The sequence below is a fragment of the Gossypium arboreum genome, chromosome 2, assembly GCF_025698485.1.
Source record: "Gossypium arboreum isolate Shixiya-1 chromosome 2, ASM2569848v2, whole genome shotgun sequence".
Taxonomy (NCBI): domain Eukaryota; kingdom Viridiplantae; phylum Streptophyta; class Magnoliopsida; order Malvales; family Malvaceae; genus Gossypium; species Gossypium arboreum.
The window spans coordinates 321,933-333,905 of record NC_069071.1 but is presented as its reverse complement, the minus strand read 5'-3'; the positions used below and the strand labels follow the sequence as shown (position 1 = coordinate 333,905).

The following is an 11,973-nucleotide window of genomic DNA, read 5'->3' as shown; positions in this document are numbered from 1 at the left end:
TTCAGTAATTTCTGATGTGCATTCTTACTTTGAATATTATTCGGTTAACAATTTCAATATTTTGTATAGTCAATTGCTGAGAATGGCTTGCCAATTGTAGCTAATAGGTTTTTCTCGTGGTATTCTAGTTATCATGCATATGCCGGTTTAAATTTTGGATTCGATATGGATGGAGTTTGCTTGCTTGTATTGATCTATGTTCATCAATGGAGATCCTACCTTGAAGATAAGCTATTTTTCATCCTTTTCTTGATTTGCATTTTTTATTTTAGAATTATGATAGGCTTAGAGATGCAAGAACAGTTATATTTTGATCTTCGATATGGGCGAAATTGCTTTCTGCATTTTTCACTCTTTGAAGCTCAAATGTGATTTTTTTTTTGTACAGGATGATCGGTATGTTCTTATGATTAAAGCTAGTTTCTTAAGATATTCATAATATCTCAGTTTATTACAGTAGTGTAGCTGTGCTTATTCAGCTATAAATTCTCTCAATTGACAGTTATTAGGCTAATAGGCTACAATGAAAATAGGAAAAGTAGTAGTCCATTGATGAACTACCTAGCTCTCATAGTTTAGATTTTAGAATTTAATAATTAATCTATGAAATCCTTAGTTTACAACACGACAATCTTTCCTAATTTCTTGACCTCCATTGAGACTGCTCATTTTGATCATAGAGTTTACGAAAGCTTTCTCGAAACTCTGTTTCGAACTGGCAAACTTGTATACCAAACCTTTGGTTTTCGGATTCGTGAGCAGGGCTTGGTCAGAAGAAAACAGGGTTTTGCCTTGAAGGATCAACTTGAAGTAGGTGTTATCGAAAGCTGTTGAAGAAGGATCCATTGTTGCTCCGGCATTCTTTGCCTTGTTCTTGATCGGACAAACGTTCCTTAAGCTTGCTGCAAATGAAGGATGCATTGTTGGGTCTATGTCGTGCGTTGCGTTGAAGTTGCGGATTCTATTCTGGAAGGATGAGCAGTGGGAAAATCCGATAGTGTGGCCTCCTGCAACAGCATCATGTGTAAGTAACAAGTTAATCCCTTTTTGCTTTAGTTAAATAATGTTGAATTAAAACATATAAAGTTTATCATTTCGGTTAACCTGAAAGAGCTACGAGGTCATCCATGGATAGGCCTCTTTGAGAGAAGCTTTGTTGCAGTTGAGATATGTTGAAAGTCGGAGCCGGCAGTTGTATAGTTTCGCTAGCCTTTGATGTTCTACCATCTTTTCTTCCCTTAGGCACTTCCCATGTAGGACCTCCAGACTATCATGAATTTGATCAAATAGACACCATTAGATCAATCATTATGCATGCATATATTCAATGCACATACAGAATCCACACTAAAGAAAGTTGTCGTCTTACGAGCACGACAGCATCCCTTGCGGCAAAAGCCAAAATATCAGCACACGAGACTACACCAGGACACGCTGCTTCGACTTCTTTCTTTGCATTTTCTATAACATAAAATCCATGCAAAGAAAGATTTGCAGGCCCATCTTTTTCAGCTTTATTGTTTCCCTTTGAGTACAACAGCACAGAAGCATCACAACCCTGAAAAGAAAAAGCCTAAATCAATATCTAAACCCAACTTTGAATCCGACATCCCTAAAATCCACACCAAATTACCCTTATAAAACAATCATGAAAATGCATTCGAAGAAGGGCTGCAGGGACCGTCTTATCCTTCATGGTGGCACGCTCGACAGCTTTTGCAACTATCGACTCAACATCAGGACAGGTTTTCTCATAATGATTCAAGCTAAGAGCAATGGCTGGTGAAGTCGACGCAGACACGAGCAAAACTAAGGTCAGTACTGCTATGAGTAAAGCCATTTTAAAAACCACTTTGTCTTCTTTTATCAAATTCAAAGTAGCTTTTAGCTCGTTTTGTATGGGAAAGTTTAGAGATTCATAGAGATTATTTATAGTGAGCCAAAGGATGTGCTAGTAACAAAGGTCACCTATAGGTGGCCCCATTGCATATGGTAATGAAATGCTTGAAGAAAAAATTATTATGTAGTGTTTATTAAGCATGCTTCATCCTACCACAAAATCCCCATGCAACTGATCTTTGTCATTTTCATATCCATATTGAAAATAATCCAATTTTTTTTCTTTTTCTTTTTTTTTTTTCCTTTTTTGCGTGTGTGATATTTGTAACTATGGTTTGTTAGGATTAATTTACTAATTTTTTACATGTAAATAGCATGTAATTAAATCGATATATTTAGTTAAAATTTGAGTTGGCTAATTCTCTAATATTTATTTATTCATTTATTTTTAAGTTGGGTAATTTTATGAAATTTATCTATAATGGGGATTAGGCTGAGGCTTGTAGCCATTGCTAATGTTTGATACAACAACAGGAAAAAGATAGATTCTCGTTTGTTCAAAAGGGAAGAGGTTAGGGTGTAACAATCAGAGTAGTTATTTGTGCTTATAAAGCTTGTTCTCTAAGTCTCTTAACTTTATCAAATTAAGGCTAACCTTTTTGCTCTTTTGTATTATACTTTGCAAAAGGTGTTCACGGGTCCAGGTTAAATAAAAGTATATGTTGAGTTGTTTGTCCTGAATTGGTGGACTCGTAAATAAATTTGGTATTGTCTTGGTAACAGTTTTGTCTCTCAACTTTGTTAAAAATTTTAGTGTCTTTAAACCATCTTTACAAGGACTCGCACTTAAATCATCTTTACAAGGACTCGCACTTTCAACAGAGTTGGGAGACAAAATTACCACCCGAGACATATCGAACTTATTAAGGGGTCCACTAGCTCTAAACAAATGACACTTTACAAACTTCTCTAAAAAAATAAAAAATCCCTCACCAGTATAGTATTAACATCATAGATACGCACTTAAACTTAAGATCAATTCAATATGAAATATGAATATCAAATTCTATCTAGATTTTTCTATCATATTTGTAAATTAATGATTGAGACTTTGATTAAACCTTCACATATTTATTTTTTAAATGTCTACCAAATATCGAATTGAGCTTTAGAAACTTAGCTTTAACCCATGTTTATGTCTAATGTAAGCAGATTAGTCCATTTATATTTTCTTTTTTAGATATATTTGTATTTTTACATTTGATATAACCTTTTACGTATTAATAATTCATGTTATATAATTTGTCATATTCATATATTCATTTTTGTTTACATTATTCTTTTGGTATCATATTTTATTATTTGTTTTCGTCTTTTATTTTCAAAATTGCTAGAGTATTTACATCGTATCATTGCATTTAGCTTTGTCAGTTGGTGAGGACATCAAGTTATATAAGATGAGTCAATTCGTGTATCTATTATATTTGTATATTATATTAGGTCAAATTCTTCTATTAGTCCCTATGCTATGCATAAGTTCTGAAATTAATCTCTTGCTCCAATTTAGTCCATTTTAATCTCTGTATTTTTATTTTTGAAATTTCAGTCATGAATTAAATAGTAATAGTTAAATTCGTTAGATTAAAATTTACGTAAATTATGAATTTAGTTTATCTAAAAATAACAAAATGACATGACATTATCTATACGATAATATTTTTTCTCGTAAAATTTTGGAAGTAACATAATTAACAAATTTAATGGCTAATTAGGCTTTTTTACCATAATGTTGAAAGTATTATATATCTATTTTTACCATGATGTTGAAAGTATTATATATCTACACAAAATTTTGATGTATTATATAATTTTATCGGAAATTATAAATTTAAAGAAAAAAAAAGCCGGAAACACCAAAATTTTATAACTTAGAAATGTAAGTAAATGCTGTAAAAATAATACTCATTTATCAAAATCAAAACATATTTACAAACCTGTGTAATTATGCCACTAACATGAAAAAACAAAACTATAGTAAGTTAAAAAATGTTTCCCCCATTGTATAATCCTAAAACAATAACATACCCTATGGTACAGGGTCTAGGTGAGGGGCACTTTGCAATTAAAAAAAATTAAATTAGAGCAAAATATAGGACCAGAGCAATTGTGAATACATAAGAAAAAGCTTTAAGTTGGGTTGATTTATTTGTCATAGGTGGTGGATATGACCCTGGAGCTCCAGCATTACTGCTGTTTCTGGCCGTTGCTTCCGGTTTAACGGCAGTAGCCGGAGGGACCGCTGATGGTGGTATCACCGGTAAAGTGTTTGAACTCTCGATATTGTAACCTGTGGAAATTGGATTGTTAAAAAGATTTACGAGATGAACTAGTGGAGGAGATTGAAGAGAAGTTACTTACAATCGGATGCTTTCCAGCCAACTACCATCTTTTCTCGATCGAAGACTATACGATAACCGGTCATGAAGTTTTCTGGATCGGATTTAATAAAAAAAATGTAAGTAGCAATTGGAGATTTTCCAACTCGAAATACCTAAAAACTTCTAATGGAATGTTTGATCATTTGTAGATAAGGATCTTTACAAACATCATATTGATTATGAGTTCAGTGTTTGTAAATTGGATCCAGAGAGACTTACGTCCGATGATATTCACGCTGTCGCTTTTCACGACTGCCAAGCAATATATAGCTCCACCCTGCATGGGGAGCACTGCTATTGGATCATTAACCAAAAGCTGATCTCCGCCTTTCATTGTCAGATTCACTACGGGGTACTTCAAGCTCGTTTGATTGGCGCTGTAAGGTAAAAGAACTCAGTGCCTGAGGCCGTTGGGCGAGAAACGATAAAATATACGACTTTTCGATGGTCCGAAAGGCGAAATGAATAGATTACCTTAGCTCATAACAATATTCAAAGGGAAGGTCATCGGTAGACTTCGATGTATGCCGCTTGTCTAAGGCCAAATTGTTGAACTGCCGAACAAAATCACTATAAATACGCGTATGGGAGAAAATGGAAACCCGGGGGGGGGGGACATGAAATTTGTGACTTAAACTACTTACAGTCTCGGAAATAAGCGTATAAGCCGGGTCATTCAAATATGTAAACGAGGTACCAGAGTCGAAAACGGCATCGAACTCGAGATCGCCGGTGTTTCCTCCCACGTTTATTTGAGTGATACTAATATTGTAAGTAGGGCTGAAAATGAAAATCGAGAAGGATCAGTAACACCCGACAAAATAGGAGCATTCGCATATCGAACAAGTTTGGTATTATAGTCAATACCGTGATTGCCTGAGATTAATCGGTGTTTCTCCTTGGTCTGAGCTGCCCTTATCACCGAAAGTTATTCTTCCGATCCCATCAGATCGAAAACACATAGAGAACGAATTCGATGTAACATTTTCTTTTGCTAATATGCTGGGAACTGATATATTGTCCATACCAAGCCCGAAAAGACCATTAGGAGCTGCACCGTTTAAGAACGATCCAGTCTGAATCTTCCCGCAACTGCAATTGAGTAACGCACACGAGTTAATCATTGCCGGAAGTAATCGCCGGTAACAATGTGAAGCAATGCATAATCATAATCATTTACGGACACAAAAGACTAACGATGCATGTCTTGTTGATGACAGACCAATGCTATTTTCGACAACAGCACGGGGAGATTTCAGGACAAAGGAAGTAAAAGATACAAACCCGAAAGTAATCTTGGCTTCGACGGGTTTGTTTGTTTTATCGTCGTCCGCAGTCAAGCGCAAGACATCTTCCACCAAAACCCCGATCGACGAGGTGCCATTGGATAGATAGATAACTTGATAAGGACAATTACTTGAAGGTGAAGAACATTTTCTATGTTGTTCGCACTTCTCACTGCTACAAGGAACCGTTGAGCTTGTAGATGATGTATTAGGGCTGTAGATGTTAAAATCTATCCTCTGAAACGCAAATTTTACAGCAAATAGAATTTTGTCAAAGATTGAAATTAAATATGAAATCCTCTTATTTTAAACTATTAATTTTTCTATCAAATTTTATTGAATCAAACAAAAAAAAAGTCTTAATGCTTTAAAAAATTTTATTTAAATTATAAAGTAGTCAATATGAAAGCAAGTTTCTCGTAAGTCATAAAAATTACTTAATTGAAATTAAACATAATATATATTTTAAAAAAATTATAAAAATTAGTATCAGAGTAATTCGTAATTGCTCGATTTCACATCGAGCGCTTCAAGGGGTAGAGTAAGTAAAATGGACCAACCGAAAATTAATGCCTAATTTTTATAAGTTGAGCATGCAAAATTGATGAAGAAGCTGTAACAAAAGCGTCACAAGATTATGTAGAAGAAAATGTTAAGCCAAATATTCTAAAAAAATAGGTAAAGCGCCTACTTGATTGAAATTAAACATAATATATATTTTAAAAAATTGTAAAAATTAGTATCAGAGCTCAATTTCACATTGAGAGCTTCAATGGGTGGAGTAAGTAAAGCGGACCAACAAAAAATCAATGCTAAAGTTTTATAAGTTGAGCAGGCAAAATTGAAGAAACTGTGACAAAAGCGTCACAAGATTAAGTAGAAGAGAATGTTAAGCCAAATGTTCTAAAAAAAATAAGTAAAGTGCTTACTTGATTGAAATTAAACACAATATATATTCAAAAAAATTATAAAAATTAATATCAGAGTAATTCGTAATTGCTCAATTTCACATTGAGCACTTCAATGAATGGAGTAAGTAAAGTGGACCAACCAAAAATCAATGCCAAAGTTTTATAAGTTGGGCAGGCAAAATTAATGAAGAAATTGTGACAAAAGCGTAACGAGATTAAGTAGAAGAGAATATTAAGCCAAATGTTAAAAAAGAAAAAGAAAAGAAAAGTAAATTGCATTAATTCCATAAAAAAAGAAAAAGAAAAAGAAGAATTTCTAGCATATAAATGAGTGTGTTGCACATACTCCTCAATTCAATATGATTGGATAGTATAGGATTCAACTAATATGTTTAAAAAAATAAAAAAATCTATAATAGAGAGATTTACTAATAAGTATTGGGTTGAATAAAGTTAGGGATGATAAAAAAAATTGAATCTGATGAGTTTAAACCTAATCGGGTCGAATTTTTATTTAAAAATTAAGATTTGAATCAGGTTGACAGGTTTTATTTTCCAATTAGTTGGTCAGATCAAGGTTGAGTTTAGAAAAAAAATCGCTCCTCCTAGCCTTGAGATGATGACCAAAATGCATTTATATATAATATTAATTTCTATATATACTAATAAAATTTTTATTAATATTTACTTTATATAACTATACCTATAAAATATTTAAAAACATCATTAAAAATAGTAAAAGATAAAATTATTATTTTATTTTAATAAAATATAAAAATTAAATTTATGAAAATTCACATGTAAATTAATATTTAATTAACATTTTATATTATTATTGTATGGAGCTTTTTCAGCACATCATTTATAATTCTGTTTAATTAAAAGAAGAAAAACTTCCAAATCATATGTCCATTTGGACTAAATTTTTAAATCAACTATGATATATTCTTTTTTTTAATTAAAAAGATCGTGAATGATGTGGTTGAAATAATCTATAAAATAATTTCTCATTGGAGTAGGTCGGGTTGAAATGGATAAAAAATTATCCCATCTCTATCTAAGCCATATCATACTTTTGGAAAAAAAAATCGAAAAATAGTATTCTGAAAAGTGAAATCACAAACCTCAAAAAGTTCTTTATGGACGTTAAGATGAACATAAATTATAGGTTAATTATACCAAATAATAATAGAGAGACCTACCGTATTCTTCGACAGCATATTTTATTCTTGGTGAATAAAAGAAATAAAATGGCCAGAAAGAATAAAAGAAATATTAAATCATTAAGAATTTAAATTTAAATTACCGGGCCACCGGGTGATTCTATGGCTCGGACACAACTGGAACAATCGCATGGCAGCCAAAAGAGATCGCTGCCGGTGTCTAATGCTACCAAAAACCACAAAGCTGGTGTCCCCACCGTCACATTGGCGTAATGCAAACTGTAAATTCCAAAAATAAAAATCCAAAGATTAAAGAATATCGTACACCACTTCTTTTTTCTCGCCAAACAAACAGAAAAAAAAAACACTTATACAGTAAGAATATCTTCTTTTTTTTTTAAAAAAAAGGAGTATTGAGAGAGAGGAGGTAAGAAGAAAACCATACTATCCCAACGAACTCAATCGATAAGTTGCGTTTCCTTCGAGAAAAGTAACCGGCGTCTGATCGTTCTCTGCCGCCAATCGACGGCCCTTGATTATTTTATCGCGGTGGATCATAGCACTGTAATATTCCGGACTTCCTTTCGCCGGCAATTCATCGACGGCCAGGATTTGTTTAACGGGATCCGAGTATCTGTGATGGAATTCGAATCCGAAAGTACCGAAACCGTAACAGGCTCCCGCGCTTAATCCTAATACCATTAACAGTAATACACGACTATAACGAGTGAACTCACTCATGCTTGAATTCGTCACTCAAAAAAAAAGGAAAAAAATAATTTGAGAAAAATAAATTTTTAGCTGAAAAAAAAAAACAAATGTTGAAGAGATAATGGATTTCGTTGTGAGTTTATAAGGGAAAAAAACAAATTAGAAAGCGAAACGAAAAACGAAAACGCGGTGCGAGTGTGACCCCAACTCTGGTCGGAGCGTGGGTCCCGCGAAAATGAATTTTTTTATAAAAAATTATAATATGTTATTATTTTATTACAACCTTTTTTTTCTTTTTGGCGGGATACCCCTTATATTTTGGAGAATTTTCGTTTTTGCACCTGATTGTTTTACCCTTTTAATATCCAATACCTAGAAATTTATGATTTTTTTAAACCGGCACCTAAATATTGGATTACTTCACAAATTGCGAGCTAATAAAAATATAAATATTTTTTGTTATGTAAATGAGACATTGATGCTCGTCAATGGCTAAGCCAGAAAATTTTTGGGTGGAATTAAGTTAAAAAAAATTGAATAAGTGTTAAAAATGCAATTTCACCATTATATTAACTAATATCTTTATAGTTTTTAAAGAAATAAATTAAAATATTATATTTATAATTTTGTACATTTTAAAACATAAAAATTCAATTCCATTTGGTTTTGGGGAAAGGCCATGTTTGCCCCCTTCCACCATCCTTAATGCTTGTAACATATTCAAGTTTGATTTGAAAAAAAGAAGCAGCTCGAATTCAATATGGTAATTATTGAACTAAGGTCGAGTTATCAATCAAGCCAAATTTAAGCTCTGTAATACTCGGTTCAAACAACTAGCGAGCTTAATTGAGCTTTTTATTTTATAATTTTATATTATGAAATTACATCTTTACTCTTATCATATAAAAAGTGCTTAACGAATAAGGTAATGTTTGAATATAAAAGAGCCAAAGCTACTCTCGACTAGATTAAGCATCGAGCCTCAAGCTCAAATCAAGTATCAAATCTTGAATTTTGAGTCGAATTTGAGTTTGAGCTTATCACCGTTAGAGTTCAGTTTGACTCGATTACACCTTTAGTCTACCCATAAATATAAATATAATTTTTAACTCCTTATATTTGTATTTCCCCCTAACTTAAATCATAATGTATCAAATAATAACCCTATATATATTAATTTTTAATAATTATACGTTTTAAATATGAGTATTTAATTTTAAATTGGTATAAAATAATTTTAATTTTTAATTTAATAAAAATTGATACAATATTTTGATATTTTAAATATTTTTATATGTCTTAACCAAAATTTATATTTTATAATTACATTAAATAATAAATTATAATCACTAAATTAAGTTATCTGGTCTAATTATAACTAAGATTCTATATTTGTATATGAACATATTTTATGTGTATAATTAAAGTATATTTATTTGTATTAATGTTTATTTCACTGAGAATTTAGATTATAAAATACATATAATTTATTATTAAATTATCGATAAATTTGAAATGATAAATATAGATAGTTTAATACATATGTTTTTTTAACGAGTACTTATATGTATTTATATCATAACGAAAATGATAACCTTATTATGTGTCATGAAAATTAGTATTAATTAAAGCAATAATATTTGGTGCATCGTTAGTGATGAGTTTCATGCACCATCGATAAATAACAACACGACACATCATTATTGAGTAAAACAAAAATAACAGAGGACTTATAAATAAATATTAACAACTTAATTTAAACATAATTAAATATACATAGTTTGAGTTTTGAATTTAGAATTTATTGCTTAAGATTTAGGGTTTAGAGTTTATATCAAGTTTTGAGTGTATATTCAAATAAAGTTATTAATATTTATATATAAATTATCTATTATTTTATTAATAACGAGGTGTCATGTGATTATTCATTTATCGTACACAAAATTCATATATTAGCAGTACATCAAATATTCACCCTTACTAACAAGTGGTTAAGTATAATGGTAAGGCACATTACATTCCCAAAGAGAAGACCCAGGTTTAAACCTTGGAGACGACATTGTTAGGACGGGCAACCACGAACCCTGAACATGAACCGTAAAATAGACATGAAGAGCAAAAAAAAAAAAAATCACCCTTAGTTAAAATTTAGGGGAAAAGGCAACAATAAAAGGGGAATTAAAAGAAATAATAAAATAAAAGAAGACCATTTTTGCAAAATAATAAAATAAAACAGAGCATGTGCTACATGAATAAAGATAATTTTAAAAAAATAAAAACAACTGGTGGCGGTCATTGGTGAAAGTAAAAGAGTCATCCATGATTGGCGGAAGAAAATAACAACACAATGAAGAGTCGCCACGTGTAGAATATTTTGGACTATTTGGTCTACCTCTTGGATTCTCCCCACTTCCTTAATTTATGCTATCATGTTTATAACAGGGTTAATATATTTTTTGGTCCCTAGATTTAGTAACTAAATTTATTTCGGTACTTGTACTTTTTTGGGGTCCACTTTAGTATTTGAACTTTGGCAAATTTGTCCATTTTAATCTTTGAATTTAAATTTCATAAAGTGTGATAATATGACATTTAAAGATTGTGTCACTTTTATTATAATTTTACAAAATCTAAATTCAAATGCCAAAGTAGATCTCAGGGGCGAAGCCAAAAAATTATTCTCCAGAGGACTAGAAATGACTGAAAAAATTTAGAGTAAAGTACAATTTTACCATTATATTAACTTGTAATTTTCTAAAATATAAAGGGACTGATAGGCAATTTTATATTTTGGGGGCTAAGGCCATTGGTAAATTTAAATACCAAAATAGATAAAAGAAATTATAAATACTAAACTGGACTTAATTAACAAGTTCATAAACTAAAAACTATATTAAACCTTTATATTAACAAAAGGACTTAAATATAAATACTTTTAACGATATATTTCATACATATTATTTTATTTTATATATTGTGTCCATAAATAATTTAAAAATATAAAAATATTCATAAAAATAAAAAGTATTATTTTTAAAATTAATAATTTATTAAATATATTTATTGAAAAATATAATAATTCGACTTTTAAAATAATTATAACAAGAAAAGAATATATTTAATGAGACCGAGAGTGATATTTTATTTTCAATTTTGGTGTGAAAGTTGCTAGAAATTTCTTCATTTTTCACTTTCAATCTTTACCTTAAGTTTTCAAACACGTGGAACACTGTCAACCGTTTGGCCGCAATTATATCCACGTCGACCGGAGAAGGTCGGCGCTTGTCGCTGAAGTGTACGGACTCCATTACGACTTCGTGGTTTTTTTTTCATGTCAATTATTTATCATAAATAAATAACTAAAAGTAATTAAAGACATTCAATTAAGCTTTTTCCGGAATAATGAAATATTTAATCCCTAAAATTTATTTATTTTCACTTTCGGCCTAATTTTATTATTATTTTAATTTTCAACTTTTAAAATTTAGTGATTAATTTTAGACGAAAAATATTGGTTGGACTATTAATTTTTTTATTGCACTATGGAAGTCCATATATTTGATAAAAATAAAATAAAACAAAAATTATTCACATAAATAATAAAACACACATAGATAATCATGTA

At 30.8% G+C, this 11,973-nt stretch overlaps 2 protein-coding genes across 2 annotated transcripts; both read right to left on the bottom strand.

Moving 5' to 3' along the window:
* Positions 1–401: 401 nt before the first annotated feature.
* On the bottom strand, positions 402–1,930 carry LOC108471048 (peroxidase 64-like). The gene is made up of 4 exons (XM_017772622.2): positions 1,634–1,930; positions 1,370–1,558; positions 1,105–1,267; positions 402–1,007 (listed from the first exon to the last, which is right to left on the bottom strand). Exons 1-4 carry the CDS (start codon positions 1,838–1,840, stop codon positions 613–615), a joined length of 954 nt encoding a protein of 317 aa, XP_017628111.1. The 5' UTR covers positions 1,841–1,930; the 3' UTR covers positions 402–612.
* A 1,828-nt stretch (positions 1,931–3,758) lies between these two features.
* On the bottom strand, positions 3,759–8,514 carry LOC108469090 (aspartyl protease family protein 1-like). The gene is made up of 9 exons (XM_017769982.2): positions 8,083–8,514; positions 7,781–7,916; positions 5,562–5,800; positions 5,145–5,369; positions 4,922–5,057; positions 4,752–4,831; positions 4,497–4,654; positions 4,258–4,329; positions 3,759–4,186 (listed from the first exon to the last, which is right to left on the bottom strand). Exons 1-9 carry the CDS (start codon positions 8,376–8,378, stop codon positions 3,972–3,974), a joined length of 1,557 nt encoding a protein of 518 aa, XP_017625471.1. The 5' UTR covers positions 8,379–8,514; the 3' UTR covers positions 3,759–3,971.
* Positions 8,515–11,973: the final 3,459 nt, after the last annotated feature.

What these genes read in the sequence shown, in the direction of transcription:
- LOC108471048 (XM_017772622.2), bottom strand. Translation starts at nt 1,840, where the DNA reads ATGGCTTTACTCATAGCAGTACTGACCTTAGTTTTGCTCGTGTCTGCG. An exon ending in CAAGGGATGCTGTCGTGCTC is followed by an intron (nt 1,268 to 1,369) that starts GTAAGACGACAA and finishes AATTCATGATAG; the next exon opens with TCTGGAGGTCCTACATGGGA. An exon ending in TGACCTCGTAGCTCTTTCAG is followed by an intron (nt 1,008 to 1,104) that starts GTTAACCGAAAT and finishes ATGCTGTTGCAG; the next exon opens with GAGGCCACACTATCGGATTT.
- LOC108469090 (XM_017769982.2), bottom strand. Translation starts at nt 8,378, where the DNA reads ATGAGTGAGTTCACTCGTTATAGTCGTGTATTACTGTTAATGGTATTA. An exon ending in CGATTGAGTTCGTTGGGATA is followed by an intron (nt 7,917 to 8,082) that starts GTATGGTTTTCT and finishes TGGAATTTACAG; the next exon opens with TTTGCATTACGCCAATGTGA. An exon ending in TAGAATCACCCGGTGGCCCG is followed by an intron (nt 5,801 to 7,780) that starts GTAATTTAAATT and finishes TTTGCGTTTCAG; the next exon opens with AGGATAGATTTTAACATCTA.